At 67.4% G+C, this 12,334-nt stretch overlaps 3 protein-coding genes across 3 annotated transcripts; all 3 read left to right on the forward strand.

Moving 5' to 3' along the window:
* Window positions 1-400: 400 nt before the first annotated feature.
* On the forward strand, window positions 401-1,374 carry LOC116569053 (translation initiation factor IF-2-like). Its single transcript, XM_032305017.1, has 2 exons — window positions 401-1,131; window positions 1,163-1,374. Exons 1-2 carry the CDS (start codon window positions 663-665, stop codon window positions 1,336-1,338), a joined length of 645 nt encoding a protein of 214 aa, XP_032160908.1. The 5' UTR covers window positions 401-662; the 3' UTR covers window positions 1,339-1,374.
* Window positions 1,375-1,380: 6 nt separating this feature from the next.
* Window positions 1,381-2,535, forward strand: CIRBP (cold inducible RNA binding protein). Its single transcript, XM_032304983.1, has 5 exons — window positions 1,381-1,489; window positions 1,620-1,726; window positions 1,815-1,953; window positions 2,049-2,130; window positions 2,256-2,535. Exons 1-5 carry the CDS (start codon window positions 1,387-1,389, stop codon window positions 2,434-2,436), a joined length of 612 nt encoding a protein of 203 aa, XP_032160874.1. The 5' UTR covers window positions 1,381-1,386; the 3' UTR covers window positions 2,437-2,535.
* Window positions 2,536-5,868: 3,333 nt separating this feature from the next.
* FAM174C (family with sequence similarity 174 member C) lies at window positions 5,869-7,987 on the forward strand. The gene is made up of 3 exons (XM_032305027.1): window positions 5,869-6,175; window positions 6,817-6,933; window positions 7,618-7,987. Coding segments are annotated over exons 1-3 (405 nt in total). The 5' UTR covers window positions 5,869-5,888; the 3' UTR covers window positions 7,619-7,987.
* The last annotated feature ends 4,347 nt before the right edge of the window (window positions 7,988-12,334 follow it).

A 12,334-nucleotide genomic window follows, 5' to 3' on the forward strand; every position in this document is an offset into this window, starting at 1 on the left:
GACCCCTTTGTTCCGGACCACAGACCGGGAGGTGGGGTGGGGGCGGGCATGCGGTTGTGGGTCAGCTCCGCCCCGCCGCGCGCGGGGCCCGCCTCCGGGTCGCGGGCGGAGGACGGCGGGCGAGGCGCGTCCTCGCCAATTATCGCGCCCGTACCCGCGCGCACGGGAGTGGGGAGGAGCCGGGACAAGCCCAGCCCCTGCCTCATGAATATGAGGTGCGGTTGCGGCTGCCGAGCCCTCGGATTGGCTGGCACGGGGCGGGGGGGGCGGAGACCCGCGGCGGCGTACTTAAGGCCGGGCGCTCGGCGCCCCCCCCTCAGTCGCGCGTTAGGAGGCTTGGCTCGTTGTGCTGCGCCTTGTTCCCGCCTGCGTCAGGGACCTTCCCGACTCAGTGGTGAGGGCCCTGGCGGCACCGGCTCCGCGGGCCCGGGGCGGCAAGTGGCCTGCGGCCGGCCGGAGGAGGCGGGACGGCGGCGGCACGCCCCTGGGCGGGGGCGGCGCCGGGGCGGGCCCGGGGTGGAGTCCGCCCCGCCGGCGGCGATGGGCAGCGGGACACCGGGCCAAGCTGTGGCCGGAGAGCGTCCTTCCCTCGGGCCCGGCTCTCCGCGAGCGGGACGCCACAGCAAAATGGCGGCCGCGAGCGCGAGGCTGCACCCAGCGAAATGGCGGGAGTGCCGGGTTCCCGGATGGAGTGGCGCAGGGCGTGCGCGGGGCGCATGCGCGCGGCGGTGGGCGGGGCCACGATGCGTGGCCAGGGCCGCCGCTCCCGGTTTCCCGTTGGAGTCGCGCGAAGGCCGCGCAGGCCCGGCGCCCTCCCAGTTCCCGAACTAGGGTCCGAGAGACGCGGCCCGCCGCGCGTTCGGGCCGGTGTTTCCGGCGCTGCTCGGCGGGGTTTCTCCCAGCCGGGAAAGAGTCGGCCCAAGCGGGCCGCAGCCCCACACGTCAGGCTCCACGTGGGAGGCCCCCGCCCCCCGCCCCCCGCGCCCGGCCCCCGGCCCTCACGGGGCCCCACAGTGGACCAAGCACGTTGCCCCTCCCCAGCCCATGGCCCTGCTCACGGAGGGGAAGCCCGGGCGGCGCGCCGCCGCTCACGCCGTCCAGAGGTGTCCCGCCGTAGCCGTCCCTGGGGCCCTCGGCGCGGACAGCGCGGGCGGCCGGGGTGCAGCGCCGGCCCGCGGGGAGCCCGCAGCCCGGAGGGGGGGCGGGGCTGGGCGCAGAGCAGGCGCGGGTCGCCGTGAACCCAGCGGTCCCGGCGTGCCCCGGAGGCGGGCGCGCAGGGTCGCGGCCTTCCTCCCCCACGCCACGGGCGTTCGCGCGAAGTGGGCTGGGGGCCCGTGACGCGCCCCGGCGGCCCCGGGGTCTCAACCGCGTTTGCCGCAGGCCGCCATGGCATCGGACGAAGGCAAGCTTTTCGTCGGCGGGCTCAGCTTCGACACGAACGAGCAGTCGCTGGAGCAGGTCTTCTCCAAGTACGGGCAGATCTCCGAAGGTGAGGCGGGCGCCGGGGGCGGGCGGGGGGGCGCGGGGGCGCCGGGGGCGGGCGGGGGGCGGGGGCGCCGGGGGCGGGGGGCGGGGCCGCCGGGGGCGCTGAGCGCAGACCCCGCGTCTCTCGCGCACAGTCGTGGTCGTGAAAGACCGGGAGACCCAGCGGTCGCGAGGGTTTGGCTTTGTCACCTTCGAGAACATCGACGACGCCAAGGACGCCATGATGGCCATGAACGGGAAGGTGAGGGCGGCTGCCCCCCGGGGTGCGGGTCGGGGTGCGCGGAGCGGGCGGGGAGGGGCGACGCTGACCGCGCCGTCTCCGCTTCCAGTCGGTGGACGGGCGGCAGATCCGGGTAGACCAGGCCGGCAAGTCGTCCGACAACCGGTCCCGTGGGTACCGAGGTGGCTCCGCGGGGGGCCGGGGCTTCTTCCGAGGGGGCCGAGGCCGGGGCCGCGGGTTCTCCAGAGGTGAGTGCTGCATGCTCAGGGCCTTGGCCCTCGGGAGCCCGGTGGGCCGGTGCTGGTAGGCGGTGGGCTGACCGCCCCCTTGTCCCTGGCTGCAGGAGGAGGGGACCGAGGCTACGGGGGGAGCCGGTTCGAGTCGAGGAGTGGGGGCTACGGAGGCTCCAGAGACTACTACAGCAGGTGGTGGCTGAGGTCCCGCGGGGGGCGGGGGCGGGGGGGGGGGGGGCGAGGCTGCCCTCTGGACCCTGGCGCAGGGCGGGCAGGCGGACGAGCGGCGTGCCTGGCCTGAAGTGTCTTTTTTTCAGCCGGAGTCAAGGTGGCGGCTATGGTGACCGGAGCTCCGGTGGGTCCTACAGAGACAGCTACGACAGTTACGGTAAGTCCTGCTCCGAGGGCACCAGGCTGCGGGGTCTGCGGTGGGGGCTCAGTAAGCCTTGGCGCCCTGTGCGCGCGACGCGCAGACTCTGCCACTGTCCTTGCCCGTAAGGGACAAGACTGCTTTCTGGGTCTCTGTGCCAGCCGCCGTCTCTACTGCAAAGCCAGACTGACTGAGGAGGAAAGGGAGAGTGAGGGCCCCCCCACCCCGAGCGGGCAGCATCTGTGCATGTGCCAGCGCCCGGCCCTGCCGCTCTGCCCTCAGCCGTGGGGGGGGTTGGTGACTCCCGAGGCTCTAGGGCCGAGCCCTCCAGGTCCGACCCGAGAGGGGAATGCTGCCTCTTGTCGCGCGCTTCAGTGCTTTTACACTGTACCTGCTTCTTGTCCTCAGCTACACACAACGAGTAAAAATCCTTCCTGCTCAAGATCGTCCTTCCAATGGCTGTATATTTAAAGATTTTGGGAGCTTCGCTGAATCGTTGATGTGTAGTGAACACACCTCCTTGCACCCCACTTTTGTAGTCTTCTCGGTTCTGATCTTGTCAAACACAGCCTGACTGCTTCTGACCCCCAGCTGGCCTCCTCGCTAGACCTTTCTTTTGAAGGAAGCGCTGTCCGTTTTTAAGGGTTTTAAAAACGTTTTGAGAAGCACTTCAGATCCTCCTTTGTTGTTTCTACCAGGAGCCATAAGTTTTTTAGGAAATCGCTGGGGGTTGTGTTGCTGTTTTTGTTCCTCTTTTTAGCGGGGTCAGGCCCCTGAAGTTGGGCGCCCCGGTCTCTTCTCTTAAGATTGAACGGACTCTGAATCCGCTTTTTGTCGGAAGCTGAGCACACTGTGGCTTTTTCCAACTCTGTGTAACGTTTCTGAGTGTCGCGTGGTAGGACCCGTCCTGCGGCAGCCACAGAGGCGCTCCGGCTGCCCTGGGCCTGGCGTGAACGGCCCTTCTATGCTATGTATGACCCGCAGTAGATCGCAGACGTCCCTCGAAAGGTTCTTGAAAATGTTTATTTATATTGTCCTTTTTTACTGGAAGACGTATGCATATCTTATCGATGTTGTATTTGAAGTGGTTAAGGAATCCTTGTACGCAGTTTTCTTTGGCTTCACGAAGCCGATTAAAAGACCGTCTGAAATGAACCTTGCTCTGACAATTTCCCTTTCATTGCACAACACACGCCCTGCTCCGGGTCGAGGCAGTCCGAACGGAGCGGAGAGCAAGCAGTTTGAGGAGGAGGTCTGCCAGTCCTGCCAGAGGCCCCCGGAGAGCTAGACAGGGAGGGCAGGACAGACGGATGCCTGCCGGGCCCCGTGTGACAGCGGACTGCCGTGGGTCCCGGCGCCGGCGAGGAGGCGGGGGACGGGGAGAGCAGTTCAGCAGGGCCGGTGGGCGCGCGGGCACGTGACGCCGACCCAGACCGCCTTAGTTCAGAGGCAGGCCAGAGAGCGGGCAGCAGGCAGCGTCCCCGGGCGACCGCAGACTGACCGGCTCGTTAGCTAGCTCTGCTGTTGCTTTACAAGTTCTGAGCTCTCACCGCTAGCCTATGGAAGCTGCAGCCCCTCGGAGGACAGACGTGTTGTGCGCCCAACAGAACCCTCTGAGACGCAAGCTGCTCCCTTGGCTAGCTCTATGTGGAAGTAGCCCTGTAATTCGAGGTAACGCCTTCTGCTCGCGTCCGCACCCCTCCTCCTGTCGAGAGCTCGTTTGAAAGTAAAGTCAGATACCTGGGGAATGGTCCTCTGACGGTTTTTCCTTTTCCATTTTTTTTTCCTTTTTTCCTTTTTTTTTTTTTTTAAATCAGGTTTGCACTAGAGTCAGACCTTGGCCATTGACCCTTCCCCGCCTGCAGCCAGGCGTGTGGCCAGGCAGCCACGCCTCAGGAATAGGTTCGATCCGTAAGCAGGATTGCAGGCCACCGAACGCCCTGGTTTTTGGAATTTTTGTTCGTCCGAGGACCGTCTTTTCCAGACCTTATTCAGGCTCCTAACTAGCGTTCTCTGACGTCTGCTGCCGCCACGAGTTTCCCCAGAGCCCACTCTCTTCTCTAAGCAGCTCCGTCCCAGTTGGGTAGCTGGCTCTGCTGAGGGGCGGCACGTGGCCTGGCCCATCGGAAAGGCGCAGGCCCACCCCGGGCACGCCAGCTTGTGACGGGGCCGCTGCCAGGATGCCCCTGATGACTAGCTTGAGACCCTCCTAGGAGCTGTGGATGGTTTCGGGGGAGAGGGGATGGGGCAGATGCAAGCCGTAGTGGGGACACTGGGCGTAACGCTTCTTTGCTTTGGCAGGTTGAAAGGAAGCCAGTGTGACTTGAAAGGGTCGCCAGAGAACAGCGATGACCTGGGGTCAGTGTCCCAGGAGGGCCATCACCTGGAAGCCAGAGCCAGAGGCGTGGCTGCTTACCTCCGACCATGTACCTGTAAGTGCTCTTCTGGGGTGGGTGAGGCCCCTTGGCCCTGGTTGTGCCCGGCCCATCCAGTGGGTTCTCTCCTGAGCTGCCCCACTGTGACCCCAGCCGGAGTTTGGGCTTCCCACTGGATCCCTCCTTATCCCCCTGCTTCTTGTTTTCCAGCAGGTGCACCCCTGGGGAGCCGGAGGTGCTGGGTGCACGTGGCCGGGAGGACCAGCCGTGTGCCAGTGTGCACCGCAGCGAGTACTCTCCCTCGACGGGAGCGGGACCTGGACGTTGGATTTGAATAAAGGCCTGGTGTGTCCACACGGAAATCTGAGTTTGGCTTGGGGGCGTGGCCGCAGAGCCCGGGGTGGAGAGGGACTTGGGGGAGTCGGCCAGGGAAACCATCTCCTGGCCTTTGTTCAGGGCCCAGGCTGAGCCCAAGCAGGAGTGACCACCTCCTCCCTCGGTCGTCTCCTTGGGCGGTTCTCGTGGGTTCAGCAGGCAGGGTGCCCGGTGGTGGTGGTCCCCAGCGCCCCTCATCTGAGGCCGGCACCGCTCTCCCCGGGTCTCGGTATAGTGACCCCCAGAGCCTCCCATTTTGAGTTGCCTGCAGGGCGGAGCTTGCTTCCTGGGCTGGTTGCCTCCTGCCCCCGTCTTGGGGTGCAGAGCACTGAGGCTGACCCTTGGTGGCGCTGCCCTGGGCCCTGAGCTGCGCACCTCAGCTGCCAGTGGGGTGGGGAGGGTGATGGCAGGGAGCCCAGAGCCCGGTCAGTGTAGCCTGCGGCCCGTGAGAGCGCGGTGCCCCGACCAGCTGGATCCCCACCCTCTGCCCGGGGTGAGAGCAGCCGCAGGTCCCGGGACCGAGCGCCTGGAGAGCACTGCCCCACGCGGTGTTGCGGACCGTGGGTGCGGGTCCCACCGTGGGTGCGGGGAGCGCTTCCCCAGGGAGGCGGCGCGGGCGGGCTGGGGGCCGGGGAGCCCGAGGTGCGCGCGCAGCAGGCCGAGCGCCGCGCCCTGCGGGCCCCGCCCGAGAGTACCCGGGGAGCCGCGCGGTGGGGGCGGTCTCTGCGGGCGTTAGGCCCCGCCCCCGAGGCCCATTGGCTGACACCGCCCCCGCGCCACTGAGTGACAACTGCGCGGAGGCGGGGCGCAGCCACCGCTTCCGCCGGGCCATGGGGCCGCGCGTGCCGCTGCGGCCGCTGCTGCTGCTGGTGCTGCTGGTGCTGCCGCGGGCGCTGCTGTGCGGAGCCGAGGAGGCCGCGCCCCCGTCGCCGCGCCCCGCGCAGGCCACGCTGTCGCCAACGCCCGCCGTGACGAACGGGAGCCAGCCGGGCTCGCCGCACAACAGCACGTACTCGCGGCCGCCGGGCTCGCCGGGCTCGGCGCTGCTGCGTTCCTTCTACGTGCTCACGGGCCTCAGCGGCCTGGCCGCGCTCTACTTCCTCATCCGGGCGTTCAGGTGCGTGCGCCGCGCACCGCCCCCGCCGCCCGGCCGCGGCCAGTCGTCGTGCGCCGGGCGCCTCACGTGTCTCCGCCCCGCCCCGCCCCTCGGCGCGGACCGGCGGCGCGCGCTCGTCACGGGGGCGGGGCGGGGCGGGGGCGGGATGGGCGGGGCGGCCTGGGCCCCGCCCCTCTGCGGCTGCCCGTGCCGCGGCGCCGCTGGGTCCGCGTCCGTGGTGGACCTCGGCTGCGTCGCCCCCGCGCTGGCCGGCGGGCCCGGTAGGCCGGCGGGGTCCTACGGGGGGCGTTGGCCCGCGGCGCCGAGCGTGCCCAGATCCCCCGGACAGGCCCTTCCCGGGCTCCGGTGACCGCGGCCCCGGCGGTCGGGCCGCGTCCGCGGAGCCGTGTCCCCTTCCTGCGCGTGGCGAGAGGGCCGGGAGCGGGGCCTCTCCCCGAGCCGGGCCTCCGTGAGGACCGTCGGAGCCACGGAGAGTCCCTGTGGCGGGCGGAGCTGGAGGGGAGGGCGTAGACTAGGCAGCTCCGTGGCGCGGCTTGGAGGGGTCTGGCCGCGGGGCGGGCGCGAAGCAGGACGGGGTGTCAGCACCCCAGCCCTGGACGCGCCCGCGCGTGGCCCCCGAGCTTGCCTGGGCCTGCTTGCAGGTTGAAGAAGCCGCAGAGGCGGAGGTATGGCCTGCTGGCCAGCAGCGACGACCCCGCGGAGACGGCATCGCTGGACAGCGACGAGGAGGTCGTTTTCGAGACGCGGAATCTGAGATGGTAGCGCGGGCCTCCCCTCGAGTGCCAGGGGCTCCTGTCGCGGGGCAGCGGGGCGGCCCAGGTCGGAGGGTCGGGCGCTGAGGGCCGCTGAGGCCTGGCTGTGATCGCAGGGCTGGCCTTGCAGCTGCGCGCTGTGTGGCCCCGGAGCAGGGCTCCTCGGCCGGGCCTCCCGCAGTCCTCTCTCCAAGGCTGCACTGGGCTGCGGTGCTTGCACCAGTGGCGCTGGCTGTGCTCGACCCCGAAGGCCTCAGTGTCCGGGCACAGAAGAAACCGTGGCAGCTGCGGAGGGGCTGGGTCAGGGATGGCCTCCGTCGGGCCCCAGGCCCTGGAGGAGTATCCGGGCCTACTGGGCACAGTGCCCACAACCGGTCTGGAGCAGGAGTGAGGGCCTGCCTAACCCCAGCCCCAGTGTGCTGGGGTGGGAGGTGCAGGCGTGGAGGCCAAGAGACCAGGAGACCCTTCAGGTTTTTCAGGCCCAGAGGGGAGCCGTTGGTGTGGTCTGAGATCCTCTGTGGCTGGGGGGCCCCTCCTCCTGAGCTGGGCCATCTAGTAGGGCCCAACAGCTCATTGTGGTGGACCTTGGTGGACTACAGTGGAGGGGCCGGGCAGGTGCGGGCTCTGCTCATCCCTTGCAGGATGGACCCCAGGCACAGCGGGGTCTCACGGTCTGCTCCTCACCTCCAGACGCTCCGGTCAGGGAGGCGGCGTTTCCAGAAGCCCCGGGGAGAGGACCAGCGATGGACCCTGCTCCCAGTGTCTGGTGCACCCCTCTGACCCTCCTGCCGGCTTTGACACGGACTCCGAGAGCCTGTCTCGCTGGCGCCTCAGCCCGAAGCCGCCTCAACCCTTCGCCCAGACAGGACTGTGTCGGACGCTGGGTGGAAATCAGAGGCCCCGGAGAACGGCGGGACTGTGACTGGTGCTGCTCCCCCTGCTCCGTGGGGATGGGGCAGCCCCAGCGAACACTGGGTGGGTGGGTGGGGCGGCAGGGGGGACCTGTCTGGGGGCGTCTTCCTGCGGGGCTGGGGACAATAAAGGCCGCTGTGGATGTGTAGCTGCTGCTCTGCTCTGTGCAGGGCCCAACACTGTGTGACAACGCGCAGGTGGCCGGGGCCCATCTGTGACCGAGTCGGGCTTCTGTGGACCTGTCCGCAGCTGTCCTGGGGGTCCAGTGAGTCCCCCAGGGTAGACGGTGAGCTGGGGGAGACCTGCCTCACCTGCCTGGACAAGGTTCTTCAGGGACCTTGTCTCTGGGCCCAGAGAGAACAATGTTCAGGTCAAAGCCTTTGTTCAAGGGCTCCCTCCTCTCTGCTGGCGGAAGCCGGAGTCCCATTCTCCAGTACCCCGGGCAGCCCTGCTCGCACCTCCAGCTCGTTTGGGGGTGTTTCCCAAGGAGCCCTGGGGCGGGAGTGCGGGGGCTGGAGGTTCTGCAGCCTTGGACCCCGGTGCCCCCCGCACCCTTCCCCAGCGGCCATGTGGAAGCGTCCCCTGTGAGGAGGTTGGTGGGTTTCTCTGTGGGCCTTGTTCTCCTTGTGAGCTGCGGGTTCTGGGCAGATTCCGGTTCTGGCCGGACACCCCCGACCCCCTAGGTTTGATGCCCAAGAGTCAGAGGAGAGGGGCTGGCCAGTGGCCACCCAACCGTGTCTTTGTGAGGCGCTGCCACCAGGTGGCAGCCTTGTGCTGTGCAACCTCTTCCCTGCGGGCCTGGGGTGGGGGGTGCTGGGGGGGTTGCGGCCTGTCTTCCCTGACTGCCTGTGGTGCAGGTGGGAAATAGGGCCAGCTGGGGCCTCCGTTTCTCACGCCTTGTCCTGAGCCCCACCTTGTCCCCCGTCCACGGGGGCGTGAGCAGAGCCTGCTGCCTGCTCGGGACCTGCCAGCCCCGTGGGCCCGGCCACTTCCCGGGCCGGTTGACCTGCCCCACGGAGTGAAGCCCGGACCCCTGCCTGCTGCCAGCATGCAGAAAAGCCATCTCCACCACAGCCAGCTGGTCCCCCCCTTTCAGCCGGAGTCTCCTGCGATGGTCCCTAGTCTGCTTCCCTCGGCATCTCAGTTGGCCTCCTCCCCACCCCAAGTGGGCTCACATTTCCCCTTTCTTCTTTGGTGGCCAGCTGCTGCCTCCAGGAAGTCCTCCCTGACTGCTCCTCACATCCTCTTTTTTGGGAAGGTCTTGCACGGAGGGTCCCGTGGGAAAGTGCAGCACAGCCAGCGTCCCTGAGCAGCCCGGAGATGTCCCAGCCCCTGCTCCTCTGGCCCTGGCTCTTTGTCCATCTGTTCCCACCACGGGTCTCTGTCTCTGTGATTTGGGGCCGGTGCGGCTTTCTCTGACTGTGACTGTCCGCCTGCCTGTCTGTATCTCTCCATCTGCGTCGTCTCTTCCCCTCACTCGTCTTTGCCACCCGTCCCCGTGTATCAGACCCGCTGGGACACATTTTTAACAGGCACGCAGAGGCCGTCCCCAGCTCTCCCGTCCTGTGATCTGCGCCCCTTTCCCACAGCTCGGAGCGATTTTTCGAGCTTCAAAAGGCACATTAATTACTCTAATGAGGTCAGGAGAGACCCTCCGCTCTGCCACCCGGAGCTGGGAACACACTGCATGTGCCCCCCAGGCCCGGCCGCCTCGTGCCCACCCCAGTTGGGCAGGGTGGGGTGCCCCCGCCGGCTTCCCGGCCCTTATGCCTATCAGCTGCCGCGTCCCTGCGCACCCACACCCCCGTGTGGGCGCCGAGTGATTGGCGGCCCCCGCCAAGGTTAATGCACTATTAGCAGGAAGTTCTCAGCGGCTAGAAGCCAGGAGAGGGGCCAGTCAGCTGGAGATGAAAGTCCCTGCCCAGGGCCTGTCGGCTCCAGGGCCCATGTGTGCACGCGGACGAGCAGGAGGGGCATCTCCGAACTCCCCTCCACCTCTGGCGCGCACGCGCAGGCGTGTGGGTACACACACCAGTGTCCCTGCACCGGGAGGAGGGGGTGCACAGACCCATTGCCCAGAGCCCTGGAGGCCCCTCCCGACACCTCAGCTCCCCACCACTGTCACTGGGCACGGCCAAGGGCTGGGTTTGGGTCTCGGCTCTCACAGAGGACAGGACCTGCCCCCAGCCTCAGTGCCCCATCTGGTCGCTCCCGAAGGGACGTCTCACAGCTAGGCTGAACCGGGCTGATGGCCCCTGGCGGGGGTCAAGGTCAGGTGTCTTCCCAGGAGCTGAGGGGCCTCCTCTGCTGGCTCTGGTAGGGGTCTCCCTCTGGCCAAGACCGTTAGAGCCAAGGCGGAGGCAGCTTGGGTCTGATCTATTCTTTACCGAGAAACTTCTCCGGCAAGCCCTTAGCTTTCTCCCTGCCGCTGCAGACTTCAAAGGTGTAAGGGCACTGGGTGCTGATTCCAAGCCATAGGGACTCACCCTGTGGGCAGCAGGGGGTGGGTACTGGGGTGGGGGTCAGGGGTGCAGTCTGGGCCTGGCCTGGAAAAGACCCTCCCCAAGTCTGGGGCAGACCCCTAAGACCAGGTGGACAGGGACGTACCCCATCAGAGACCCCAGATCCAGATCTGGGCCTGGGGCTGACAGCAAACCCTGAATGACCTTTGACCTTGCCTGAGCCTTGAACCCAAAACTGACCCCTGTCCCCAGAGGCAACCTGATCTCTGACTCTTTACTCCAGAAGAAGCTTGCCCCAGCTGATGTCCCCTGCTGCCCCGGCCGGCGGCACCTGAAACGGCTGCCGGCCCCGGGGTCAGGGCCCCCAGGTGCCCACAGGGGCCCCCAGCAGGACAGGAGTCCCCAGGAGCCACTGTGCCCCTGCCCCCACGCTGCCTGGGACCAGGCCTGGAGTGCCCTGCCCTCCCCTCCGCAGGGACCCTCCTCCAGGAGCTGCCTGCGGGGGTGCAGAGAGGCTGAATGGGGGACGCACTCCTTTGTTCCTGTCCCTGCTCTGGCTCTGACCTTGAGAGAGAGACAAGAACAGAAGGAAAACAGAGCTTCAGCTCAAATCCGCTCAGACAGCGGCTCCGGCGGTTCTTGCCTTGGTGGCCCCTGCATGCAAATGAGCAGACCCGCTGTCGCGGGGCCTCTGTCAGGCAGTGCCCTCTGCCTGGTGTGCCCTGCCCAGCTCCCCTCACCCCTGCAGGTCCAAGTCCTGCCGAGTCTGATGGAGGAGACCCCAGCCCCAACTGTGAGGTCCCATCAAATCAGAGGACAGAGGGAGCTTCCAGAAGACCCCTCTTTGTCAGGCAGGACGCTGGACTGGGCCGGGCATGCTGCCCTCCCCCCGGCCCCGGGGCTTATGGCCCTACTGCCATACCTGTGCCTGGGGAGAGCTCCCCACTGGGAGCGACCACCCCTGTGCTCTCCGGAGAGCCAGACCCGTCAGCCTGGGTGAGGCCGGCCTGTGCTGCTGGAGCCCCTGGCCCACAGTCCGCGATGTCCAGAGGCTGTATTTGAAGGCCCTGCCAGGTGACCCCGAGCCAGTTCTGGCTTCTCTGGGCCTGCTGGGCCTGCCCTGGCTACTGGCTGTGGACAGGTTCCCACCCTGCTCTCTGGAGCCATGGGGCCACCCCTGGGACTTGGGTACCCGTAGTCAGGTAAGAGGACAAACCCAGAAGCCAGAACGCCCAGAACAGACCGGCTGAGTTCCCCAGAGGGCAGCGGACCGAGAACCTGCCGGGGGTGGGGGGTAGGGACGGACGGGCCTTGGTGGATGAGGGGAGCCCGAAGGCCAGAGGAAGGGAGAGACTCTGAGAGAGGCCGCAGCGGGGCGCGGGCCGGGACGCACGTCGGTGCAGCAGCGACACACCAGAGGTACATGGCCGGGATGGGTCCGTCCACCTGGCCGAGGGGACGCTTGCTCTGCCAGTCTCCGGACTTGTGGTAACCCCTCACGTGGGAACTTCCAGCTCACGCGCTCTTGGCTCCTGGACCTTGTACTTTACCGGGCCCGGGCCCGGGTAACAAACCCAGAGCGGTGGGACCCGGCTGGACGCCATGACGGTTTCCAGCCAGCACCTGGGGACAGAGCACCTCGACAGACAGAAAGGCGGTGGCGTGACCAAGGACAGCAGTGGATGGACAGGCCCCCAGTTCCTCACCCGCAGTCCGCTGCCCAGGAGCGATGACTCGGAGCCCCCTGAACAGGCCAGGCACTCTGGGCCTTTGCTTATGCTGTACCCTCTGCCCAAGACAGATTTCGCCTGTGTGTCGCGGTCATCTGCTGCTGGCCTGGTTCCCACATGGGGCTGCTTGGCGCCCACCCCAAGCCGCGTGGTTAGACTACCTGTGTCCGGCCCTATTTTTTGCCTGGCACCCTTAGGAGCTGGAGCAGGGACTTGGGTTCCATTTCCCAGAAGAGGAAACAGAGGCCATGAGAGGATGAGTGATGGTCCTGGGGTCCCCCAGGGAGGCAGTAGCTTTGGCTA

The sequence above is a fragment of the Mustela erminea genome, chromosome 1, assembly GCF_009829155.1.
Source record: "Mustela erminea isolate mMusErm1 chromosome 1, mMusErm1.Pri, whole genome shotgun sequence".
Taxonomy (NCBI): Eukaryota; Metazoa; Chordata; class Mammalia; order Carnivora; family Mustelidae; genus Mustela; species Mustela erminea.

What these genes read in the sequence shown, in the direction of transcription:
- LOC116569053 (XM_032305017.1), top strand. Translation starts at nt 663, where the DNA reads ATGGCGGGAGTGCCGGGTTCCCGGATGGAGTGGCGCAGGGCGTGCGCG. An exon ending in CCGTAGCCGTCCCTGGGGCC is followed by an intron (nt 1,132 to 1,162) that starts CTCGGCGCGGAC and finishes GCGGCCGGGGTG; the next exon opens with CAGCGCCGGCCCGCGGGGAG.
- FAM174C (XM_032305027.1), top strand. Translation starts at nt 5,889, where the DNA reads ATGGGGCCGCGCGTGCCGCTGCGGCCGCTGCTGCTGCTGGTGCTGCTG. An exon ending in TTCCTCATCCGGGCGTTCAG is followed by an intron (nt 6,176 to 6,816) that starts GTGCGTGCGCCG and finishes GCCTGCTTGCAG; the next exon opens with GTTGAAGAAGCCGCAGAGGC.
- CIRBP (XM_032304983.1), top strand. Translation starts at nt 1,387, where the DNA reads ATGGCATCGGACGAAGGCAAGCTTTTCGTCGGCGGGCTCAGCTTCGAC. An exon ending in GTACGGGCAGATCTCCGAAG is followed by an intron (nt 1,490 to 1,619) that starts GTGAGGCGGGCG and finishes TCTCGCGCACAG; the next exon opens with TCGTGGTCGTGAAAGACCGG. An exon ending in TGATGGCCATGAACGGGAAG is followed by an intron (nt 1,727 to 1,814) that starts GTGAGGGCGGCT and finishes CTCCGCTTCCAG; the next exon opens with TCGGTGGACGGGCGGCAGAT.